Consider the following 23316-nt stretch of genomic DNA (forward strand, 5'->3'; position numbering starts at 1 on the left):
TCTGCCCTAAGTAAATTATCAAAAGAAGTTAGTGTCATAGACTTGAGAGAAAAAAAGTTTTAAACACAGTACAACCATTAAAAGCATTCTTTTTTTTTTTTTAGGTTTTTGCAAGGCAAATGGGGTTAAGTGGCTTGCCCAAGGCCACACAGCTAGGTAATTATTAAGTGTCTAAGACTGGATTTGAACCCAGGTACTCCTGACTCCAGGGCCGGTGCTTTATCCACTAAAAACATTCTTTTTTTTTAAAAAGATTTTATTTATTTTGAGTTTTACAATTTTCCCCCAATCTTTCTTCCCTTCCCCCACCACCCACAGAAAGCAATTTGTCAGTCTTTACATTGTTTTCATGGTATACATTGATCTAAATTGAATGTGATGAGAGAGAAATCATATCCTTTAAGGAAGAAACATAAAGTATAAGAGATAACAAGATCAGACAATAAAATCTGTTTTTTTTTTTCTAAATTAAAGGGAATAGCCCTTGGTCTTTGTTCAAATTCCATAGTTCTTTCTCTGGATACAGATGCTATTCTCCATTGCAGAGAGCCCCAAATTGTTCCTGATTGTTGCACTGATGGAACAACCAAGTCTATCAAGGTTGATCATCATCACCATGTTGCTGTTAGGGTGTACAGTGTTTTTCTGGTTCTGCTCATCTCACTCAGCATCAGTTCATGCAAATCCCTCCAGGCTTCTCTGAATTCCCATCCTTCCTGGTTTCTAATAGAATAATAGTGTTGTATGATATACATATACCATTTTGCTAAGCCATTCCCCCAATGTCCCAACTGAAGGACATTTACTTGATTTCTAATTCTTTGCTACCACAAACAGGGCTGCTATGAGTATTTTTGTATAAGTGATATTTTTACCCTTTTTCATCATCTCTGCAGGGTATAGACCCAGTAGTGGTATTGCTGGATCAAAGGGTATTCATATTTTTGTTGCCCTTTGAGCATAGTTCCAAATTTCTCTCCAGAAAGGTTGGATGAGTTTCACAGCTCCACCAACAATGTAATAGTGTCCCATATTTCCCACAACCCTTCCAACAATGATCATTATCCTTTCTGGTCATATTGGCTAGTCTGAGAGGTGTGAGGTGGTATCTCAGAGAAGCTTTAATTTGCATTTCTCTAATAAGTAATGATTTAGAGTAATTTTTCATATGACTATGGATTGCTTTGATCTCATCTGTAAATTGCATATCCTTTGACCATTTATCAATTGGGAAATGGCTTTTTTAAAAAAAATATGACTCAGTTCTCTGTGTATTTTAGAAATGAGTCCTTTGTCAGAAATACTAGTTGTAAAGATTGTTTCCCAGTTTACTACATCTTTTGTTCTTGGTTACAGTGGCTTTGTCTGTGCAAAAGCTTTTTAATTTAATGTAATCGAAATCGTTTAGTTTGTTTTTAGTGATGTTCTTCATCTCTTCCTTGGTCATAAACTGCTTCCCTTTCCATAGATCTGACAGGTAAACTAGTCCTTAGTCTTCTAGTTTGAAAAGCATTCCTTTTTAAAACATATTTCTGGAGTAATTTACCTTCTAGATAAGTAATACTTATTTCCCTTTTGTGTATCTTACTTGATATCGGTGATCAGAGCATCAATGCAAAGAAATTATTAAATTGCTTAAGGAGCCTTATATGAAAATAACATATATATATATATATATATATATATATATGCACACACACACACACACACACACACACATATATGATTTTCTTTTAAAGCATGTTTTGTTTACTAAGTCAAAGGCTTTTTAAAAATCTACTAACAACAAACTTAGTAGGATCTCTTTGTTTTCTTAACCTTTCCGTTAAAAAATGTGATCTACTGTAGGAAATTATTAGTGTAACTGTCCTCTTCTTTCATAAAGAAAATTCTTTTTTTTTTTTTGGTAAGGCAATGGGGTTAAGTGGCTTGCCCAAGGCCACACAGCTAGGTAATTATATTAAGTGTCTGAGGCCAGATTTGAACTCAGGTACTCCTGATTCCAGGGCTGGTGCTGTATACACTGTGCCACCTAGCCACCCCCATAAAGAAAATTCTAACTGTAGTCTAGGCTTGATATAGATCTCCAACTTTTGCTTTTTGGGCTGGTTTGTTCACCCCATTCTGGACACATATAGGCAGGTTGTGGGGGTTTCCTGAGAGGGCTCCTTACTATAATGAGGCCCCTACTCATAGTTTTCTCTGTACTTTCAGGATCTTAGGAATAACACTGATGTGGATAGGAATATGCTCAATATACTTTCCAGGCTTGCTTTTGATGCCCTATTTATCTTGAGGTAACTTGGATCTGACTGAGGCCAAACTCTTGAGAGTTTGGATCTGGTATTGGAAATGAGACACTTGTAGGACATTCAGTAGTTAACAAAATAAAAACAAATAAATTATTTAGCCATCATTTTATTTTTTAGGTTTTTTTTTCCTTTGCAAGGCAAATGGGGTTAAGTGGCTTGCCCAGGGCCACACAGCTAGGTAATTATTATGTGTCTGAGACCAGATTTGAACCCAGGTACTCCTGACTCCAGGGCCTGTGCGTTATCCACTGCGCCACCTAGCCACCCCTAGCCATCATTTTAAAAGGATATTCTATATAGAAATATCAAAATGGATCTGGTCAGTAGGTCAGTGTGGAACATCTTTGGAACATCCTTAATGTTTTCAAGGACCCTGTGGATAGACCTTTTCTGCTTTTAGGTGAGTTAAAAAGGTTTGAGGCTTTAGGAAACTGGGTATTTATGGCCTGATCCTTGCCTTTCGTCTAAATTCAGACCACGGAATTCTTTCTTTGAATGTGGATGACATTTTCCATCACAAGTCTTTTAGAATTGCCTTTGATCACTGTATTGCTGAGAAAAGCTAAGTCTGTCATAGTTGACCATCACACAGTGTTGCTGTTAATGTGTCTAATGTTCTCCAGATTCTTCTCATTTTACTCAGCATCAGTTCATGCAAGTATTTCCAGGTTTTTCTGAAATCCATCTGTTCATGATTTCTTTCATAAATTTCCAACTACATTCAAAGGTAGTTTTAAACATTCATTTTTTTTATATAAGATTTTGAGTTCCACGCTTTTCTCCCTTCCCACCCTCCCCTTGGGAACTCGAAATCCTATATAGGTTATATATGTATAACTATGTTAAACAGGTCTCCATATTAGTTATATTGTGAAAGAAGAATTGAACAAAATGGAAAAAAATGAGAAGGGAAAAAGAATAATAAAGCATAAAACATTTTAAAAATAGAAACTAGTATGCTTTGGTCTGTTTTCCAAAACAAGTCCTTTAGAATTGCCTTTGATCATTGTACTGCTAAGGAGAGCTAAGTCTATAATAGTTGATTATTATTCAATGTTGCTATTAATGTGTACAACATTCTTCTAATCCTGCTCACTTTGCTCAGCATCAATTCATACAAGTCTTTCCAGACTTTTCTGAGTCTGCCCATTCATGTTTTCTTACAGAACAGTAGTACTCCATTACATTCATGTACTGTATTTTGTTCAGCCATTCCCCAAATGATGGACCTCCCTTCAATTTCCAATTCTTTGACAATTTAAAAAGAGCTGCTATAAATATTTTTGTCCATGTAATGATCTCTTTAGGATTCAGACCTAATAGTGGTATTGCTGGATCAAAGAGTATGTACAATATCATATAGCCCTTTTCTCAGAGTTCCATATTGCTCTCCACAATGGTTGAATCAGTTCACAGCTCCATCAACAGTACATTAGTGTCCGAGTTTTCCCACATCCCTTCAACATTGATAATTTTCCTTTTTGTCATATTAGTCAATCTGTTAAGTGTGAGGTGATACCTCAGAGTTGTTTTAATTTGCATTTTTTCTAATCAATAATGATTTAGAGTATTTTTTCATATAATGATAACTAGCTTTAATTTCTTCTTCAGAAAACTTGTCTGTTCTTTTCTTTTGGACATTTATCAATTGGGGAATGAGTTCTTATGAATTTGACTTAGTTCTCTATATATTTTAGAAATGAGTCCTTCATCAGAAATGCTAGCTGTAAATTAAAGTATCTTAGAGGTACTACCTCACACTTTTCAGACTGGCCAATATGACCAGAAAGGACAATTATCAGTGTTGGAAGGGATGTGGGAAATCTGAGACACTAATACATTGTTGGAGGAGCTGTGAACTCATCCAACCTTTCTGGAGAGCAATATGGAATTACGCCCAAAGGGCAATAAAAATGTGCATACCCTTTGATCCAACAATACCGCTACTGGGTCTGTACCCTGAAGAGGTCATGAAAAGGGGTAAAAACATCACTTGTACAAAAATATTCATAGCAGCTCTGTTTGTGGTGGCAAAGAATCAGAAATTGAGTGGATGTCCCTCAGTTGGGGAATGGCTGAACAAATGGTGGTATATGTATGTTACAGAACACTATTGTTCTATTAGAAACCAGGAGGGATGGAAATTCAGAGAATCCTGGAAGGATATGCATGAACTGATGCTGAGTGAGGTGAGCAGAGCCAGCATATTTTACACCCTAACAGCAACATGGGGGTGATGATGAATCATAATGGATTTGCTCTTCCATCAGTGCAACTATCAGGGACAATTTTGGGGTATCTGTGATGGAGAATATATTTGTGTCCAGAGAAAAAAATTGTGGAATTTGAACAAAGACCAAAGACTATTAATTTTAATGAAAAAAATGTTATCTTTTGTAATTTTGCTATCCCTTATATTTTATTCCTCAAGGATATGATTTCTCTCAACACATTCAATTTTGATCAATGTATAGCATGGGAACAATGTAGAGACTAGCAGACTGCCTTCTGAGGGGAGTGGTGGGGAGGGAAATGAGATTAGGGGAAAAATTGTAAAATTCAAAAATAAGTAAATAAATTTTTTAAAAAATGTTAAAAAAAAAGAAATGCTAGCGGTAAAAATTGTTTCCCAGCTTTCTGTATTTCTTTTAATCTTAGTTGCATTGGTTTGATTTTTGCAAAACTTTTAAAATTTAATTTAGTAAAAATTATCATTTTCTCAATTTCATAATGTTCACTATCTCTTGTTTGGTCATAAAATCCTCCCTTCTTCATAGATTTGACAAATAAACTATTCCTTGTTCTTCTAATTGGCTTATGGTATCACCCTTTATATCTAAATCCTGTACCCCTTTCAACCTTATCTTGAGTTATGCCTAGTTTTTGCCATACTATTTTTTAGTTTTCCCTACACTATTTTCCAGTTTTCCTGCAGTTTTTTTTTTTTTTTATCAAATAGTGAGTTCTTATTTCAGAAGCTGGAGTCTTTGGGTTTTTCAAACAGTAGATTACTATAGTCATTTACTATTATAAGAATCCTTAACTTTTATGAAAAGAACTAGTTTAACCTATAGGGATGTGGGTAAGGCCCTGAACTATAACAAGATGTTCTCATTTACACAATCAGTTAACATGACACCATTAAATCTTACATATACCACATTTACTTAGCAACAAGGTAAAGGCAAGAATAAGAATAGTCTTAGGCACAGAAAAAAAGCAAGAATAATTAAAAATCCAGTTACTCAATAAAATTCAGAGGTAGGAATGGTAGCTAGCATTTATATATATATCAGTTGGCAAAGTGCTATATCTGTGCTCTCTTATTTGATTAAAATATGATTTACCTGTGAACTGAGGTCACATTCTTCTACTAATCCACTAGTGTCTCTGGGAGAGACTGAGCTCTCCCTTATAGAAGCCTATCAGGGAGACATAAGTAAGGAAATCCATGTGTCTGAGATGATATACAACTGTGGACTGCAGACTTTGATGTCCTCAGTCCCTTTAGGACTGGATGATAAAAAACTTTCTGCACTAGCTGCTTTCCTTCTGGTTGAGATAACTCTCCTGGACAAAGCCACTTTCTTGAGTCAATGAAGTAATGGCAACGTTGTTTGTTTTTTTTCCTTCCCAGCCATGTTCTTCTGTGCTCTGAGAAAAAAAAAAGTGTTATACTATTTCAATGACAAACAATTTCCTTAACCTGGAGAACTGCCAACCTTGTCTGATCTGTAAATTGTCCAGTTTGTTCTAAAGCTTCTCACATGGCAAAGTACTGCTCCTATTGAAACACATTCAAAGTCTGTCTTTGTCCCTCCTTTTCAAAGCAGTTGATGGCACCTTTTTTTTTCTAGTTTTTTTCCCACTACAGAACATTTTGCTATGAATATTTTGATATGTTTGAGACCTTGATGACCTTGACCTTCTTGGGATATCCAGGGATGTGTTCATAAATTTGTATTTAGTTCCTGAGAGGGAAAATGTATGTTGGATTTACTTTTAAGTTTAATCTGCATTATTAACATTTTTTCCATTTCTTTCTTAAGTCTAGACAATCAACAAAACATAAGTAAAGCACCAATTTGTAGTGTTTGGATTTCCAAGATAATATATTCATGTTGAAAATTTAACATTTAAAAGTTGTAAACTGGAACAAGATAGCTCCAGCACACCACAGCCATGTCTAGCCTGAGTCAAAGGATATGAACAGTAGAAACACTTTTTTGGATATAATTTTAAATTGGAGCAATGCACCAGGAGGGTATTAGTGTGTCAGAGTTTCTGTAGCCCTTCCAGCATTGACTTTTTCCATCTTTTGTCATCTTTGCCAATTTTGAAACCTTTTAAATGTTTCACTTGCTTCCCTCTATGCTCCAGGTTTTGAACAGTGCTGCCTGCTTGTATTTCTTCAAACCCTTCTCCCATTCTTTATGTTTGTACAATCTGTCCTCCATTTGGAAGCTGTCTTGTAGGAAACCTTTCCTAGTCCCACTCACTTTGCTTTTCTAATTGCCTTTCCTCTAAGCAAATCTATATATCTGGTTATTTACATGGTATAGGATGTAAGTTTCTTGAGATCAGATACAAGTCTTTGGAGGGTCTTTCTTTATATCTCCAGCTCTTTGTATAGTGTTTGGCACAGAGTTTTGGGGTTCATCCACAGTTCTTAAGCTTCTCAGTTTTCTTCAATCTTTGAAACTGGCAGCTCATTTTGATCCTGATATGACAGTTCTTCACCATGATATTCAGTCAGCTCTTCCACATCATTCTCACCACTTTTTACTCCAATTCTAGCGCTAATTTTACAACTTTGGTACTTTGTCAAATCCATGAATCATATGGTTGTTAATTGCAGTAATTCTGAAAAGTTTTTGTCAACATTCTTTGACTTTTTTCTTGCAGTAGTTGCAACATTAGAATTACTCATTTGTTTCTTCAATATATTATTAGAAAACTATGTTAAGTTCTATTCAAGAAATTATAGTAAAAAAGTGTTTGTATTAAGCACACAAAAAGTAAGCCTTTGAAGCTCTGAGGAGTCTAAGTTTTTTTCCTAAGTACTTATCCTTGATCTGTAAAATATTTTAAAAAGAGAAAATGGAAGCACTTGCAAATTCCTTGATTTGTAAAATATTTTAAAAAGAGAAAATGGAAGCACTTGCAAATTCTGACCATTCTTATGTAGGAAGCTTCTCTATTAGAGGAATAATTGAAAAAGTAAGTATTTATTCATATGAATAAATGAGACTGAGTCTCAGCTGACATCTGGCCCATGTTTAGAATTAAGGTTTTAAGTTTTTCTTGAATGTCTGATTTGGTAACTGGGTTCATTATATTGTACTAATGAGTTGGACAACTTTTTCTGTAGTGCTACTGTACTTTTTCCATCTCTTGAGGGTTGCACAGTATAGTACTTTGTCTACAAATAAGTACTCACTTTTTGTTTAATTAACTGATTCTTTGATTATTAGTACTTTTTCTTCTAAGATTTGAGACTCTGTTAGTAATATAAATTTCTATTCTTCTTATTATTAATAATAGTTTTTGCAAGGCAATGGGGTTAAGTGGCTTGCTCAAGGCCACACGGCTAGGTAATTATTAAATGTCTGAGGCTGGATTTGAACTCCTGACTCCAAGGCTGGTACTCTATCCACTGAGCCACCTAGCTGCCCCTATTTTTTTTTTTTATTTCTGTGTGACATTTTGGGCAGTTTTTTTGCATCTTATGTTTATATGGATCTGGTCACTTTTTACTAAGGGTCGATTTTGAATGTGGCACATAAGATTAGGAATTAGAGTTAAACTGAAGGAAAAGTAAAATTAGAAAGCTGTCTTCGTTCATTTTCTTCTATGCCTCAGTGAGGTTTAATGAATGATTGTAGAAGGGCCAATACAAAGAAAGATGTAAATTCTGAAAGAATCTACTAGAATTAAGCAATTGGTGTGATAGGGATAAATCTATCCATTTATTTTCCCACAAAGTAAGAGAAATAGCAAGATCAGACAATAAAATATCAGTTTTTTTCCTAAATTAAAGGTAATAGTCCTTGGTCTTTGTTCAAACTCCACAGTTCTTTCTCTGGATACAGATGGTATTCTCCATTGTTGCACTGAAGAAATGAGCAAGTCCATCAAGGTTGATCATCACCCCCATGTTGTTGTAGGGTGTACAATGTTTTTCTGGTTCTGCTCATCTAGCTCAGTATCAGTTCATGCAGATCCCTCCAGGCTTCCCTGAATTCCCATCCCTCCTGGTTTCTAATAGAACAATAATGTTCTATAACATACATATGCCACAGTTTGCTAAGCCATTCTCCAATTGAAGGACATTTACTTGATTTCCACCACTTGGCCACCACAAACAGGGCTGCTATGAGTATTTTTGTACAAGTGATATTTTTACCCTTTTTTATCGTCTCTTCAGGGTGTAGGCCCAGTAGTGGTATTGCTGGATCAAAGGGTATATACATTTTTGTTGCCCTTTGGGCATGGTTCCAGACTGCTCTCTAGAAAGGTTGGATGAGTTCACAGCTCCACCAACAGTGTATTAGTGTCCCAGATTTCCCACAAATCTTCCAACAATGATCATTGTCCTGTCTGGTCATATTGACCAGGAATAACTTTTATTTTTGTGATGATGTTTTGTCTTTTGCTCTCAAAGAAGACCATGACATCAGGAAAGTGATGGCATGACATGCATATGATTGGATTTGAGTGGGGGGAGCTATGCTAGGTCACCAGACACTTTCTCCTCCAGAGCCATCTGGGTCCAGTGACCAGAAATGAATCAGGATGACTGAGATGGCTCTGGATGTGAGGTATTCAGGGTTAAGGGACTTGTCCAAGGTCACACAACTAGTAAGTGTCAAGTATTGGAGGCCAGATTTAAAACTCCCATCCTCCTGACTCTGAGGCCAGTACTCTATCCACTGCACCACCTAACTGCCCGCAATAAAATTTGACTTAGTTCCCTATATGTTTGAGAAATTAAAATTTGTCAGAGAAATTTACCACTGCTTCTCTTCTAATTTTAATTTTATTGGTTGTGCTAAATTTTATGTAATCAAATTGATTTTGTTTGACCATGAACTCTTTATTTATCTGTACAGTTTACAGGTAGTTTCTTTCATGTTCCCCTGATTTGTTTATATTACCTTTTATATTTAAATCATGTGCCCATTTTGAGCTTCTCTTGGTATACAGTGTGAGAGGTTGGTCTTTGCCTACTTTGTTCCAGACTATTTTTCAGTTGTTTCAGTTTTTGTCAAGTAGTAAGTTTTTGTCCAGTGATTGGTAGGATCTTTGGTTTTTTCAAACATTTAGTTTACTGCACTCATTTGCTTTTCTAAAATTGTATACCTAACCTACTTTGTTGATCAGCCTCTCTATGCTGTAAACAACTTATTTTGACAATTACAACTTTACAGTGTAGTTTAAGATCCAGGACTGCTGGTACCTCTTTCTTTATATTTTTTTTCATTGATTCTCTTGTTATTCTCCATTTTTTTTGTTCCTTCAGAATTTTATTTTTATAGGTTCTATAAAGTAATTCTTTGGTATAGTTCAATTGTATTGAATAAGTAAATTAATTTAGATAATATTGTAATTTTTATTATATTAGTTTGTCCTATTCATGAATAATTAATCTTTGTTCTGTCTTTATTTGGGTAAATCAGATTTTGTAATTGTGAGCATCTTGGCAAGTAAATTCCCAAGTACTTTATACTATCTGCAGTTATTTTAAATGGAATTTTTTTCCTGCTTCTTCTTACTGGTTTTTGTTGGTAATATGTAGGAATGATGATTATGATTAGTATGGGTTCTTTCTAAGGTTTCTGAGCCAGGCCCAGTAATCTGAAAGAGAAGGGTTTACCATTTGGGTATAAATATAAATGTTAGGAGCCTGGGAGAATTGTTTGAATTATCACAATTTGCAAGTCTTTAGTAAAGGTTCTAAGGAGGAGACTTTCAAGCTCTGACCCTGCTGGGATCCTCATTCATAAAGTTACAACCCTCTCTCTTTTCCGCATTTTGTTTTGTCCATGGAGATCTGTTCTCTGATCTTTTCTTATGCTTTTGCTAGTTTGATGTTCTATAAACTGTCTTTCTGACCTTAGCCTAACTTAATGTCTGATAAATAGAGGTGTTTATAAAATAAGGTGGGAGATGGCTGCAGGGTATTTGATTCCAATACATATAGTAGAGGCAATGCCATCTGTGACTGAGGTCATTAAATGCATGCTGATCTAACTCCCTCCCTAAATCTCAAAGGATAGTTGTTGAGTCTCATCAGCCTCCTATTCCCGTTTTTTTGTCCCTCCCTTTAAAAAAATTTAGTACTGGCTATACTTTTCCAGTGTATAACTTCTAACCCTCTCTCCCTCCTTCCTCCTCTCTTCCTGCAGGTTCAGAGGGACTCTAGGTATGACTTGCTTTAGTGATATTAATGAGCTGCTGGAGCAGTGACTGCAGCTTATTCAGGGGATTGCTTGATATCAACCAGTTGGGAGCATCCAGGTTTCTTCAGGTTATCATAGAGGTTTATTTGGTATTGCTCTTTCCTCTCCATCTCCTCCCCCCCAGTCTTTATCTTGGGTGCTGAAGTTCAGCCTCTGGAGTACAAGTTGTCTCCTACAGTTGTCCCTCTACCTCCAATAACTGCATGTAGGCCCTGTAGATTTTGATCTGTGACTTGGGTTTGCAGTTACTCAGCAATTCAAGACCATTTAAGTGAATTTTTTTTCTGAGAAGCCTGAGAAAGGCCAGAAAGAGTGCCCCATGAGTACAAAGACTCCTTTCATCAGGTGTTGTTGGCCACAATCTATCAGCTGTTTAATTTTCATGCAATTAATTATCGGTTTTGCCCCCTCAATATAGAGCCTGGCTAGCTAGTCAGCCCTCTTTTTATCAATATTTGGTTGGTACTGAAGTTGTAAGTGATTGATTTCCCTACTCTCTTGAATCTCTTGTTCTTCCTTCTCTCCTCTTCCCATAAATTTTTGTGGGGAGGGTTGTGGGATTCCCACTTTTCTGTTAGCAGCAGCTATTTGGTGACTGGCTGGCAATGAGGAGTTTAATGTGCTCATTGCTGTATTTCAGCAGTTTGACTATTCCCCACTTTGCTCAAAGTTAATAGGGGGTGAAAGAGGAAAAAGCACAGTAGCTTCACAGTAGTGAATTTGAAGCAGTTCTTAATTGCCTCTTGATTCCTTCCTATTCCTTCTTATTGGATAGGTCATCTATAGGAATCTGGGCTAAGCAGCATTTTAAAGTCTAAGGAGGCTCATCTCGAGAGCCAGCAAACTTTGTTTTTCCAAGTATAGGTAATCATATACTGAAGAAGTCACTCAATGTCAATTCAATGTTGTCTAGGGGAGAATGTCTCCCCTGTAGCACTTCATTTGTATTTTAATTTCACAGGATCCAGTCTCAGGACTTCCTGCATATCAACTGCCTAAAAACCAATTCTGGGGTACCTCCTCATTACCTCACTTTGGGCAGGCAGGTGCAGCAGAGAGTGTCCATAAAAGGCAGCTCTGGGCATGAGGCAGCCGCAGAGGGTTCCTTACTGATCTCAAATTCCATCCTCATCACCATTTTTTTTTTAAGAATTTTTTTAAAGATTTTATTTATTTTGAATTTTATAATTTCCCCCCAATCTTATTTCCCCCCCCCCAGAAAGCAGTTTGTCAGTCTTTACTTTTTTCCATGTTGTACATTGATCCAAATTGAGTGTCTCATCACTATTTTCAATATAGATTGAGAAAGGTTCAGGACTCCAAGCTATAATACAAGGAAACCAATATCAATCTTTGAAATATTTGATTTTTCCATATTTGTAATATCTGTCATTCTCTTATCTACTTTATAGATGAATAATTATTGTGATAGCTAAGAATAATTTCTTATCTCAACCCAGAAATGACTTACCCAAGGTTACATAGCTAGGCAATTAAGTGTCTGAGGCCAAATTTGAACTCAAGTCCTCCTGACTCCAGGGCTGGGTGCTCTATCCATTGCAACATCTAGAAGCCCAGGGAGTAGGTTTTTAAGACTTTGGGATGTGCACACAACTTTCAGTAGTAAAATATGATCCAGTAAAAATCAGAAGTTGCCTTCATCCCACATTTTCCCTTTCTGATACCTTCTGTTTTTGTCAGGCAGGACTCATTCTTGCTTCCCCCTCCCTATTCCCACTAGTGAGTATGTCCATGCTATTATATTATACCATCATTTCAGTCTCTGTGTCTTAACTTCTGTTGTTTCAGCTCCCTTGAATACCTATGTCTCTCTTCTCTGCACATCCACATCCTAATCTTTTGTAATTCTGATGTCTTCTTTCTGTGGGACAACTTTCTTTCTATTTCTTGCTCATATTTCTTTTCTGGTTCCCTTTGTCCTTGTATATACCACATAATTTGTCCTTAATATTTAGTATCATGGGATAACATATCTTTGGTAGCAAAGCAGGCCTCGGTTCAGAAAGAATTCAAGATCTGCCTGTATGACCATGGTTTAGACCATAAATTCCTGATGTTGTTTATCTGCATTAGTGAAGAGAGATTCACAATAAGAAATGAAACACTGATGAAATTACAGGTCTGTATCACTAGAAAAGAATAAAAAAGGTCATTCTTTAAATGCACTTTATGATTTCATACTATATATGTTCTAACAGTGACTGCCGTCTAGGAGATAAATGATGCAGTTATTTGATAAAACTGTGTGTGTGTGTGTGTGTGTGTGTGTGAGAGAGAGAGAGAGAGAGAAGCAAGTGCACCTAATTGACTTTTTGTATCTGATATTAACTCAAAATAAAGTACTTGCTGATTATCAAGTGTAAGCTTTTGTTTTAAGTGTTTTGTTGATATATTTTTCAAAAATCACAATCATTTCTTTGGATCAAAGGGATAATATAATAGTATTTATACTGTGCTTTAAGATTTGCAGAACACTACAAATCAAGTGTAAACTTTTGTAACTTATTTGGAAAATAAGTTTCATTCTTATAAAAACGTAGAATTTTTTAGAGTTGGCAGAAGGATATAAAAAAATCATCTACATCTCTCTCATCTTTGCAGAGGAATAAATTGAAATAGAAAAACAGAAAAGTGAAATATGATTTTTCTAAGACATTGTAAGTGGCAGAATTAATGGAAAGACCATTAGTGAATCACTTACCTCTCCAAATTTCAGTTTCCCCATATGTAAAATGGGCATGGTAATACATAACCTACTCAAATTGGTCATGAGAAAAGTACTTTGTAAACTTTAAAGTGCCATATACATGTCAGCTAATAATAATAAAGTAAGAAAAATGTGGTGTGGTGGTAAGAGCCCTGGATTTTGAGTCAGATGACCTGGGTTTCAAATCCCACCTCTTTTTACTACTTCTGTGATCTAGGCAAGTCTTAATTTGTTTGGGCCTCAGTTTCCTTCCTCATTTTAATGTTTTGGTTTTATTAGACAATCTCTTAAGATTTTTCCTAGTTCTTCTAAAAATTCTTTGAAATTTCCAAAATCAGAGGAAACAAGACCGAAGATTGAGAACTTCTGATTCCTATACCTCCTTTTTTTTCTTCAGTTGCAAAATCTTTTTAAAGAAAAATGAACAACAGTACACTTTAACTTTAAACAAAACAGCCAAACACACATGCATCTATTTGGAAATTCATTTTTGTGTTATGTATTTATAGCATCTGATTAGTTACTTCCTTTCTTCTCTATTCAGTCATTGCTTTATTTTCATGTGCATGTCTCTTTATATGCATATATATATATACATATATATACACATACAAACACACACACACACACACACACACACACACATATATTAGTTTTTGCAAGGCAATGGGCTTAAGTGGCTTGCCCAGGGCCACACAGCTAGGTAATTATTAAGTGTCTGAGGCAGGATTTGAACCCAGGTACTCCTGACTCCAGGGCCGGTGCTTTTATCCACTGTGCCACCTAGCCACCCCTCTCAATATATTTTTTTTATACAGTTCTTCAATTTCACAGGAGTCTAGCTAGAGAACTGGAAGGGATCTCAGGGGCTATCTAGTTCAACTTGTTCATATTATTGGGTGGCTGGTTGGTATAATGGATGGAGTGCTGAGCTGCACCTTCCTAGCCTCAGACTCTTATTTGTTGTATGACCGTGGACAAGTCAGTTAACCCTGGTTGTCTCAGTTTTCTTATCTGGTAAATAAGCTGGAGAAGGAAATGGCAAACCTCTCCAACATCTTTATTAAGAAAACTTTTCGGGGTGGCTAGGTGGCGTAGTGGGGGTGGCTAGGTGGCGTAGTGGATAAAGTACCGGCCCTGGAGTCAGGAGTACCTGGGTTCAAATCCGGTCTCAGACACTTAATAATTACCTAGCTGTGTGGCCCTGGGCAAGCCACTTAACCCCATTTGCCTTGCAAAAACCTAAAAAAAAAAACAACCAAAAAAAAAAAGAAAACTTCTCTTGGGGGGGCTCAAATAAAATCGGGCAGGATTGAAACAATCCAACAAGAATAGCAACAAACTCATTTTACAGATGAATATTTTGCCTAAGATCACAAGGCAACAGAGCAAGTTGAAGTGGGATATTCACCCAAGTGCCCAGGGTTTTTTCTACTGTACTGTGCTGTTTTTCTTACTTTGAATTACCCTATATAATCTTCCTGATTTCCTTTATGGTTCTCATTTTTATCATTTTTGATGGCATTATAGATATATTATAGTTTATTTAGTCATTTAGCAAATGTTGGATTTTTAAGTTGTTTTCAGTTTAGTTGTAAATAATGGCCTCTTATACCATATATGTTTATATGTGTCTATATATTATATACATATATATTTTTTGATGTTTGCTTTAGGATAGATTCTTCAAAATATGATTTTTGGGTCAAAGGGTATGATTATTTTTGTGCTTATGTGCTGGCAGATTTCTCTTGTATTGAGTATTTTAAACATGATTTTGATTACTATTTTCATAGTCTCTACTTGAAAACTCATTTATTCTTGTTCTTAAGTTTTTTTAAGAGTCTATTCATGTGTTTAACTATGCCTTTATGTATGGCTGTTTACTTTTCCTCTCCCCACGTATTTAAATTTTCTGTTACTTCTAAATATATTTTCCTTAGGGCACAAAGACTTTAATTTGGAGTTAGGAAAAAAATTTCTAAATAACACATTTACAGTTTTTTATGTTTTCTTCTTTTTGGTTTCATTTCTATCTATAACACAACAACATGGGCATAGCTGGTGATTTGCTTTTTACTAGGCTTTTTATCATGTAAATGGTAGTTTCAGTGTAGGAGTATGGTGAAAGGAAGCTGGAGCTATAAGAAACCTATTGTTATTGTTCAAAATAATGTGATTGTAGTACCTAAATGTATAGTAACATGTTTCTGTAGCTGTTTCTAAGCAGCATGACTTCATTATATTAATAATGGAGTGACTGAGTAGTATTGTTAATTTTGAACCCCTTAATGTTGAAACTAATTATAGACTATTCTCTTGGGATATCTTTTTAATATATGCTAACAATCTCAATAAATTACTTAATGTAGACATCAAAACTTAGCCCAAATTGCATTTTATACTATTGCCACTTGGGGGTAGTCTTACATCATGAAAAACTTGAATTAAGTCTGTAGTGTTAGCTCTCAGACATTTGAATTTTTATCATTAAAAAAACTGGACCATTGTATATTTTTGAATTTGAGATTTTAGTTTAGGTATTTCCTGTTATTTGAGTATTTTTATGAATATGAACACAGTACAGCCAATACAAATTTAATTTTTTGATATTATTGCAAAAGGTTTGATATAAGCTTCTATTCTTTATAGGGTTTCTTTGCAGAATTCCTTGCAATGAGGTAAATAATAATAATAATAATAATAACAATAATAATATATATACATACATATATATTATATATAAATAAACATATAAATAAAATGTTGTTATGGAGAGAAAAATCCCTGTCTGTTTTAAAGCCCTTTTTTTTTCAAGAAAGAAAGACAAAGTAGTAGTTGGGTTGATTATGCTGCTTTGAACTGGTCGATGGATTCAATTCTACCATCATATATATATTTATATATCCTATATAAAATCCTTTGTGGGATTTTTCCTACTTGTCTTGACCCACCTCCCCCTCCATCCAGGAAAACTGGAGAAATATATTCATAGAAGTACGAAGGTTGATTTTACAAGCACACAAAATTTATAGTATTATACAAGAAAGTTTTTATTTAAAAAAAGGAGACCCTTGAATAAATCAACAATTAGTTGCAAAAATGTATATAAATCTTTAAATATTAGGGTATCTTTGCTACAAAACTCATCTTCATTTACTTTTTACATTAATCCCAGTATGCTACCTACTCCTCCCAGAGAGCCATTCCATATAATAAATATAATTTTTAAAGGACACACACACACACACACACACACACACACACACGGAAAAAAAGAGGAAAAAAATCACCATAAGAAATCACATAGAAAAAGCCTAAAAATATATGCATTATGCAATTTCAAAGTAAAATGTATCATACTTTTTTTTTTTTAGGTTTTTGCAAGGCAAACGGGGTTAAGTGGCTTGCCCAGGGCCACACAGCTAGATAATTATTAAGTGTCTGAGACCGGATTTGAACCCAGGTACTCCTGACTCCAGGGCTGGTGCTTTATCCACTGCACCACCTAGCTGCCCCCTGTTTTATATATTTTTCAAAAATCACAATCATTTCTTTGGGTCAAAGGGATAATATAATAGTACCTAGCATTTATACTGTGCTTTAAGATTTGCAGAACATTTTACAACCAACTTTTAAGGTAGTAGTATTATCCCCATTTTACCTATGAGAAAACTTTTTTTTTTTGGTCTGGCATATGGTGAAACAGCTAGTAAGTATCTGAGGCAGCATTTGAACTCATGTTCAAGTTCAGCGTTCCATCTAGAGGATCACCTAGTAGCTTCTGTTTGTATATTTTAGTACATTTTCTCCATTAAGTCCAAATTTTTTTCTAGAACAACGTGACCAGTTCATAATTCTCTCCACAGTATATATTCCTGACTTTCTGTGACTCCTAAAACACTACCAAGTCGATTTTGATGATACTTGACATTGACCTAATTGCTTAGTCATACTTGTGAAATGCATATTTCAGAATTTACTTGAGCAAAATTATTATTCACATGTAATTTTGACCATTTCTTATTATTCAGTCATGTTGGCCTGTTGCATTTTATACTACTTACATCAATTGTTTCATGCCTTTAAGGAGATGGCCCTTTTATACTTTACATACTACATTGTAAGCCCCTTGAGGCCAGAAACTTTCTCATATATCCTTATATTACTTTCAGTGGCTACCAGAGTACTTTGCACAGTAGGCATTCAGAGATATTTAATTGTGTCAGCAATTTAAGTTGATGAACAAGGTGGAACTTTTTTTTCATCTGAGAATTTCCATGGTGACAGGAGGCTATTTATAAATCTAAAATCAAATGTAGGGATATTCTGAGAAATGAGGTAGCACAAAATTGAGTCATGGAAAAAGGCTCAAGAGGATAACCATGCAATAGTACAGTTTTATTATTTTGTTTTTATTCCTCTCTAGTTCCCAACATAATAAAAATTAAAACTATATTCTTATTCTTTTTAAGGTCAAGAAAACTCAGTATTACATTTCAGCAATCTGACTCTATGTATTGCTGAATTTTCAAGTGGTTTTCTTAAAAAAAATTTTTTTGTCATAGAAATTCAATTTAGCCAACATTTATCAAGCTTGTATAATGTGCAATTGGGCCCACCCAGTTCTACCTGTGTGATCTTGAATACCAGAGATACTAAGATTAAAAAATGGTTCTCCCTGTCCTTAAATTAAGAGCTAATATTTATATAGCACTTACTATGTATTAGCACTGTGCTAATTATTTTATTTAATCCTCACAACAACCCTGGGTGGTAGGTACTATTATTATTCTCATTTTATAGAAGAGGAAACTAAAGCAAACAGAGATTAAGTGACTTGCTCAGGGTCAAGGAGTAACTGTTCCTGACTTTAGGCCTGGTACTCTTATCAATTGTGCCACCCAGATGCCTAAAGTTTCTTATCAAACTTGGATTCTAATGGGGGGGTGGAGTGAGAGAAGTAGGACACACAGAGATAGGCATAATAGAAAATAGATTGTCATGAGGGAAAAGGAGAAAGCCAGAATGTTGGAAAACTGGACAGATAGAATAATTTGAGGGGACAGAAAAATCAGGTAAAGTTGTATGAAAGTTGTGTCAGGTGATCTTTGAAGGCAGATAAAGATGGCATAAGGTAAAGATCAGGAGAAAGGGCCTTCCAGAGATGAGCCTGTGTAAATGCAAGGTCTCTTCTATGGCCAAGGCTATCCAGATTTATTACCCAATCTAGATAATGATGACCACTACCTACCAACCCTCAGGACATTTCCCTCTACTTATCAGTGAATTTGCTGCCCATAGTTTCCCCTCCACTCCACTTTCTGCCTTCATACCAGGAGACTATAATATATGTGTTGATATTCCCTCAAATACCCGAATTTCCCTACCAACTCAACTTCTGTGTCCCATATCTACATTTCACAACCCAACATACAAGGATGGTTATATCCCTGATTTTACCATTACCCATAAATGTTCAAAAATTCAGTCCTTTTATCTGATTATAATCTTTTATTCTTTCATCTCTTCCTATGCCTTAAAACTCCTAGCACTATTGTTAGGCCTCACCATCATCTCCAATCCCTTTACCTCTTAAGTGCTTTCCATTGCTATCTTTCCTGCAGGGGCTAATCTCTTCTCCTGGTCTCAACCTGTTAGAGAATTTAAATCTTATGATTAAATCTTATGCTCCAGCCAAACATTTCTTCCCTTCTAGTGCCCCCCCCCCAATCAGCTGTGTCTCTCATTGTACATACTGTCTACACCTCGTCCTTCTTTGTGAAAGGTGATAGAACATTTTCTCTTGGTTCTTCTCTTAGTGCCATTATGTAAATAGCTTACCTGTGCATAGTATAAATGCTTGTTCCCAAGGTGGAGGGCAAACATGCTTATCTTAAAGGCCTCACTGAGACTTTATTTCACAAGTGTATTTTTTCTAATAATTAGATTTGAAATACTGTTTTGTGAAGAACAGATGAACAAATATTTCTTTTTACCTTACAGTGAATGATTTGGGAGGGGACTTCAAGGGAGTCGGAAAAAGCTCCTCAGCTGCTGATAATGTTGTTGAAGAAATAATAAAGCGAGGGGGAAAAGCTGTGGCTAACTATGGTATGTTATTTGAAAACAATTTTCTTATATTTTTTTTAAATTTTATTTCAGCTAATAGAGATATTTAAATTAAAAAGCAAAACTCAAAACATTCCTTTGCAGAAGAGAAATCCCCTAATTAACCAATCTCATTTGACTGGATATCTGCTTGGCGGGAAAGAATTTCTCAAGTATTGATTCCTACAGTTTTTCCAGATTATAATTTATGGCTCTCTTAGATGTGGTCTTCAGATTTTGAATTTATTGAGGAATAGAATAACTTCTACTCATGCCTTCATCCATCTTGTTTCATTTGTATTAAGAAAGATCTAGAGGAGCAGCTAAGTGGCATAGTGGATAGAGCACTGGCCCTGGAGTTAGGAGGACCTAAGTTCAAATTTGCCTTTAGAAATTTAATAATTACCTGACTTTGTAATCTTGGGCAAGTCACTTAACCCCCATTGCCTTCAAAAAAACAGAAAAAAATAAAAGAAAAATCCATCTATACGTTATATTAGAAGTGCCTCTTGGAAAAAAAATAAAAACTTCACTGCTGGCATGATAATCTTTGAAATCATTCATTTTTGACAGAAAATTAAATAAAATAGAAACTTTCTTTTTTTTCTTTTGAATATCATAGCAGTGACCTGTAAGACTCTTAAGGATATAATTTATTTCCTAAAAGCATTTTTCTAAAAGTTTCTAAAAGCTTTTCTTAAAGCTCCTCTAAAAACCAATGCTATTTATATTGAATGAGCATAAAAATCAAATTACTTTTAAAGTTTTAAGAGACAGGAAAGGGTTATAGAACTTTTTTTTTGACTTCTTGGTTAACGTAATTAATATTATGATTAATAAGTATATGTTCAAATGTACTAAGTAGAAATTGTTCTGTACTGGGAATATAGAGTAATATTTTTCAAGTAATTTTTTTCTTTTTTTTCTTTAGAGTGAGTTTGTTTGTATTCCCATTTAATATTTGCCATTAAAAATGTACTTTCCTTGAGCGTGATTTAGATTTCTGTCTTAGTTATATAATACTGAAGTTTGCACTTATTTTCCTTCAGATTCTGTGGAAGCTGGAGAGAAGGTTGTGAAGACAGCACTTGATGCTTTTGGAAAAATAGGTGATATTTCTTTTAGTTTTTCAATAAAGCAATGCCTGGTATTTTTCTGATAAATTACTCTTAGTTTTATCTTTGTACTTATTTTCTTTTACACTTTGAAATTTGTTCCAAAGAATCAGACTTTTTAGATGTATGCAATTATATCAAATAGTCAGTCTTTGCAAATGTTTGTTAGTCTAAAAAATGTTATCAACTTCACATTCTCTGGTTAACCTGTTAATATTTATAAGGACACCTTAAATTTGTTTTTGCAACATTTTGCAATTTATTTGTACCTAAATGTTTGTTTATACCTAAACATTTGAAGTTTATTTGTACCTAAAATGAACAGTAAAATATTGAAAAAAGATGATAGACTGAGAGCAATATGTTGATGGCAGATTCAAATTGAGCAAAATCTTTTCAGTAGAAGACTATTGAAATGTATGTTATTGAGTTTAGCTCAGCCATGTCTTGTATAGTGTTATGCATAATAAATGCTTAATAAAAGTTGTTGAATTGAATTAATTAAAGGTAGGATTGTTGCTAAAAATTTCAAATATAATAGCAAATATAATCTAAAAGGCATTTGAATTTTAAAGCTTATTTAAAAAATTTTTGGAAGCATATATTTTAAGCAAAAATTCCAATAGGTTAGTTAATATTTTGGGCTCAAATTTCTTGACAGTATTACTTGACAGTAGTATAGAGGTGGGGCAGATGTTCTCTAGATTGAAATTTGGAATCAGGGATAAAAATTTTATTATGATGCCAAATTTTTGTCTTTTCTTGTGTATCAAGATTTGATTATGTGTCTAGGTTGATAGTTATACAGGTCTGTTTCTAATTTTAATATATTTAACAAATTGTCATTTGTAGCATCATATTTTTCTCTTGTTTAGTTTTGTAGGTGGTCAGATTGAATGAGAAGCTAATAATTGTCCCTCATGTGTAAAATAACAAAGATAAGAGTTTAGAGTGCTGATTCAATGGCAATTATTGAGGAAACCAATGGAATTGTAATTTAGGAGGTAATGAAAAATAGAGAGTCAACAGCCATGAGAATTTAGAATTAAGGATGAAGTAACTGATAAATTCAAATATTATTTCAGGCACAAAAATCTCATTTCATTAGTCTTTTTGCCTTTTAACTATTAAAAATTTTTTTGAGAGTAATGTGAGTTTTAAAATTGTAAGCAGATACAAATCAGTTTGCTTAATCTAATATTTGTGACTCTTTTTTTGACAGATATTGTTATAAATAATGCTGGGTGAGTAATGTCTTTTTTTTTACTTCATTGAGATATAACTTAGACTCAAGATTTTTTCAGTTGTGGGATTACTTTTCTCTTATTCCTTCCTCAGGATACTGCGAGATCGTTCCTTTGTTAGGATAAGTGATGAAGACTGGGGTAAATTGTTTTGTTTTAATAGATTTGGGGGGGGATATTCTTATCTACTTTATTATCCTTTAAAAATTATGAAACTGGATTAAACAAAACATCTAAAGACATTCTTACTTTTCCACATTCTTTTAAAAATGATCCACTAGCATTAGGTACCTTACTATGTGCCAGGTTTCTTGCTATGTACTAGAGATACAGAGAAGAAAATGAAACTATCCAGTGATGAACAGTTCCTACAAGTAAAAATGCTGAATAACTTGAAGTAGTTTATTTTTAAATCAGGAAAAGTTAAAGCTGTTAAATCTCCTTTCAAAAGTTACCTAAATAGGATTGTACCTTTCAATTTGTTTTCCTCATCCATCTTCCTAAAAACAGAATTTTTGAGGTGAATGTGTATACTACACCTCCAACATGCTTCTGGCCATTTTTTTTTTTGTTTAGACTTGGCAGGTTTCTAAAGAAGTAAGGTTTATAAAAATAAAAGAAATGGGGGAAAGTTGGAATGGTCAGGATGTGATTCTTAAGCATCCTTCAGTGATGTGGCTTAATGAAAGTGAAATTCAGATATATCGAAAGCAATGCACCTAGAATAGGTAGGCCACCTAATAGGTGGTCTCCTAAATATTTTCTCCATTTTAGATATTTCCCTACTTTAATAAGTTCTCCATACAGCTGTCAAAAAGTTACTAAAGTGATTTTCATGATACACAAGTTACTCCTTCTCCCTTAATAAATTCCACTGACTCCTTATCATCTTTAAGATCAAATATAAATTCCTGTATTCAGCTTTTAAAGCTCCTTACAAACTGATTCTAGTCTTTTTTACATCCTTATTGCACATCACCTCCTTCTCACTCTCTACAGGTCAGACAGATTGTACATAGCACCCTTAACTCCTATCTCTGAATCTTTGTTCTGACTTATCCTAATGCTTGAAACTTGCCTTCACATTTTGGAATCTCTATTTTTCTCTCAAGACTTAGCTTGACTTAAAGGTTATTTCATAATTTTAAATATTGCTGTGGAAGAATTGCCATTTTTATACTTGTACTACCTATGTGACAGGGCTTTTGTGAGCTACTTGAGAGTCAGAAGCTATTTTTCTCTTTCTGGCATGTGGTAAGCACTTTTTTAATACTTCTTAACTGACCTATATGAATTCTTTCCTGATCCCTCCAGATGCTGGTGTCTCCCTAAAATTCCATAAAA

The 23316-nt window shown here is 34.6% G+C and overlaps 1 protein-coding gene and 1 long non-coding RNA gene across 3 annotated transcripts in view; one reads left to right on the top strand and one right to left on the bottom strand.

Annotated features, from left to right (window-relative positions):
- HSD17B4 (hydroxysteroid 17-beta dehydrogenase 4) overlaps positions 1–23316 on the top strand; it is a 127945-nt gene that overhangs the window by 15056 nt on the left and 89573 nt on the right. For both annotated transcript variants that reach the window (XM_074200888.1, XM_074200889.1), the window contains exons 3-6: positions 19509–19616; positions 20663–20722; positions 21951–21972; positions 22067–22113. In XM_074200888.1, coding sequence (XP_074056989.1) covers positions 19509–19616; positions 20663–20722; positions 21951–21972; positions 22067–22113 — 237 coding nt within the window. The remainder of the gene's footprint in view (positions 1–19508; positions 19617–20662; positions 20723–21950; positions 21973–22066; positions 22114–23316) is intronic.
- LOC141497981 (uncharacterized) overlaps positions 5438–23316 on the bottom strand; it is a 38190-nt gene continuing 20311 nt past the window's right edge. Inside the window, exon 3 of the long non-coding RNA XR_012471504.1 lies at positions 5438–5966. This is a non-coding gene — a long non-coding RNA (uncharacterized LOC141497981). The remainder of the gene's footprint in view (positions 5967–23316) is intronic.

Source organism: Macrotis lagotis, chromosome X, assembly GCF_037893015.1.
Source record: "Macrotis lagotis isolate mMagLag1 chromosome X, bilby.v1.9.chrom.fasta, whole genome shotgun sequence".
NCBI classification, from domain to species: Eukaryota; Metazoa; Chordata; class Mammalia; order Peramelemorphia; family Peramelidae; genus Macrotis; species Macrotis lagotis.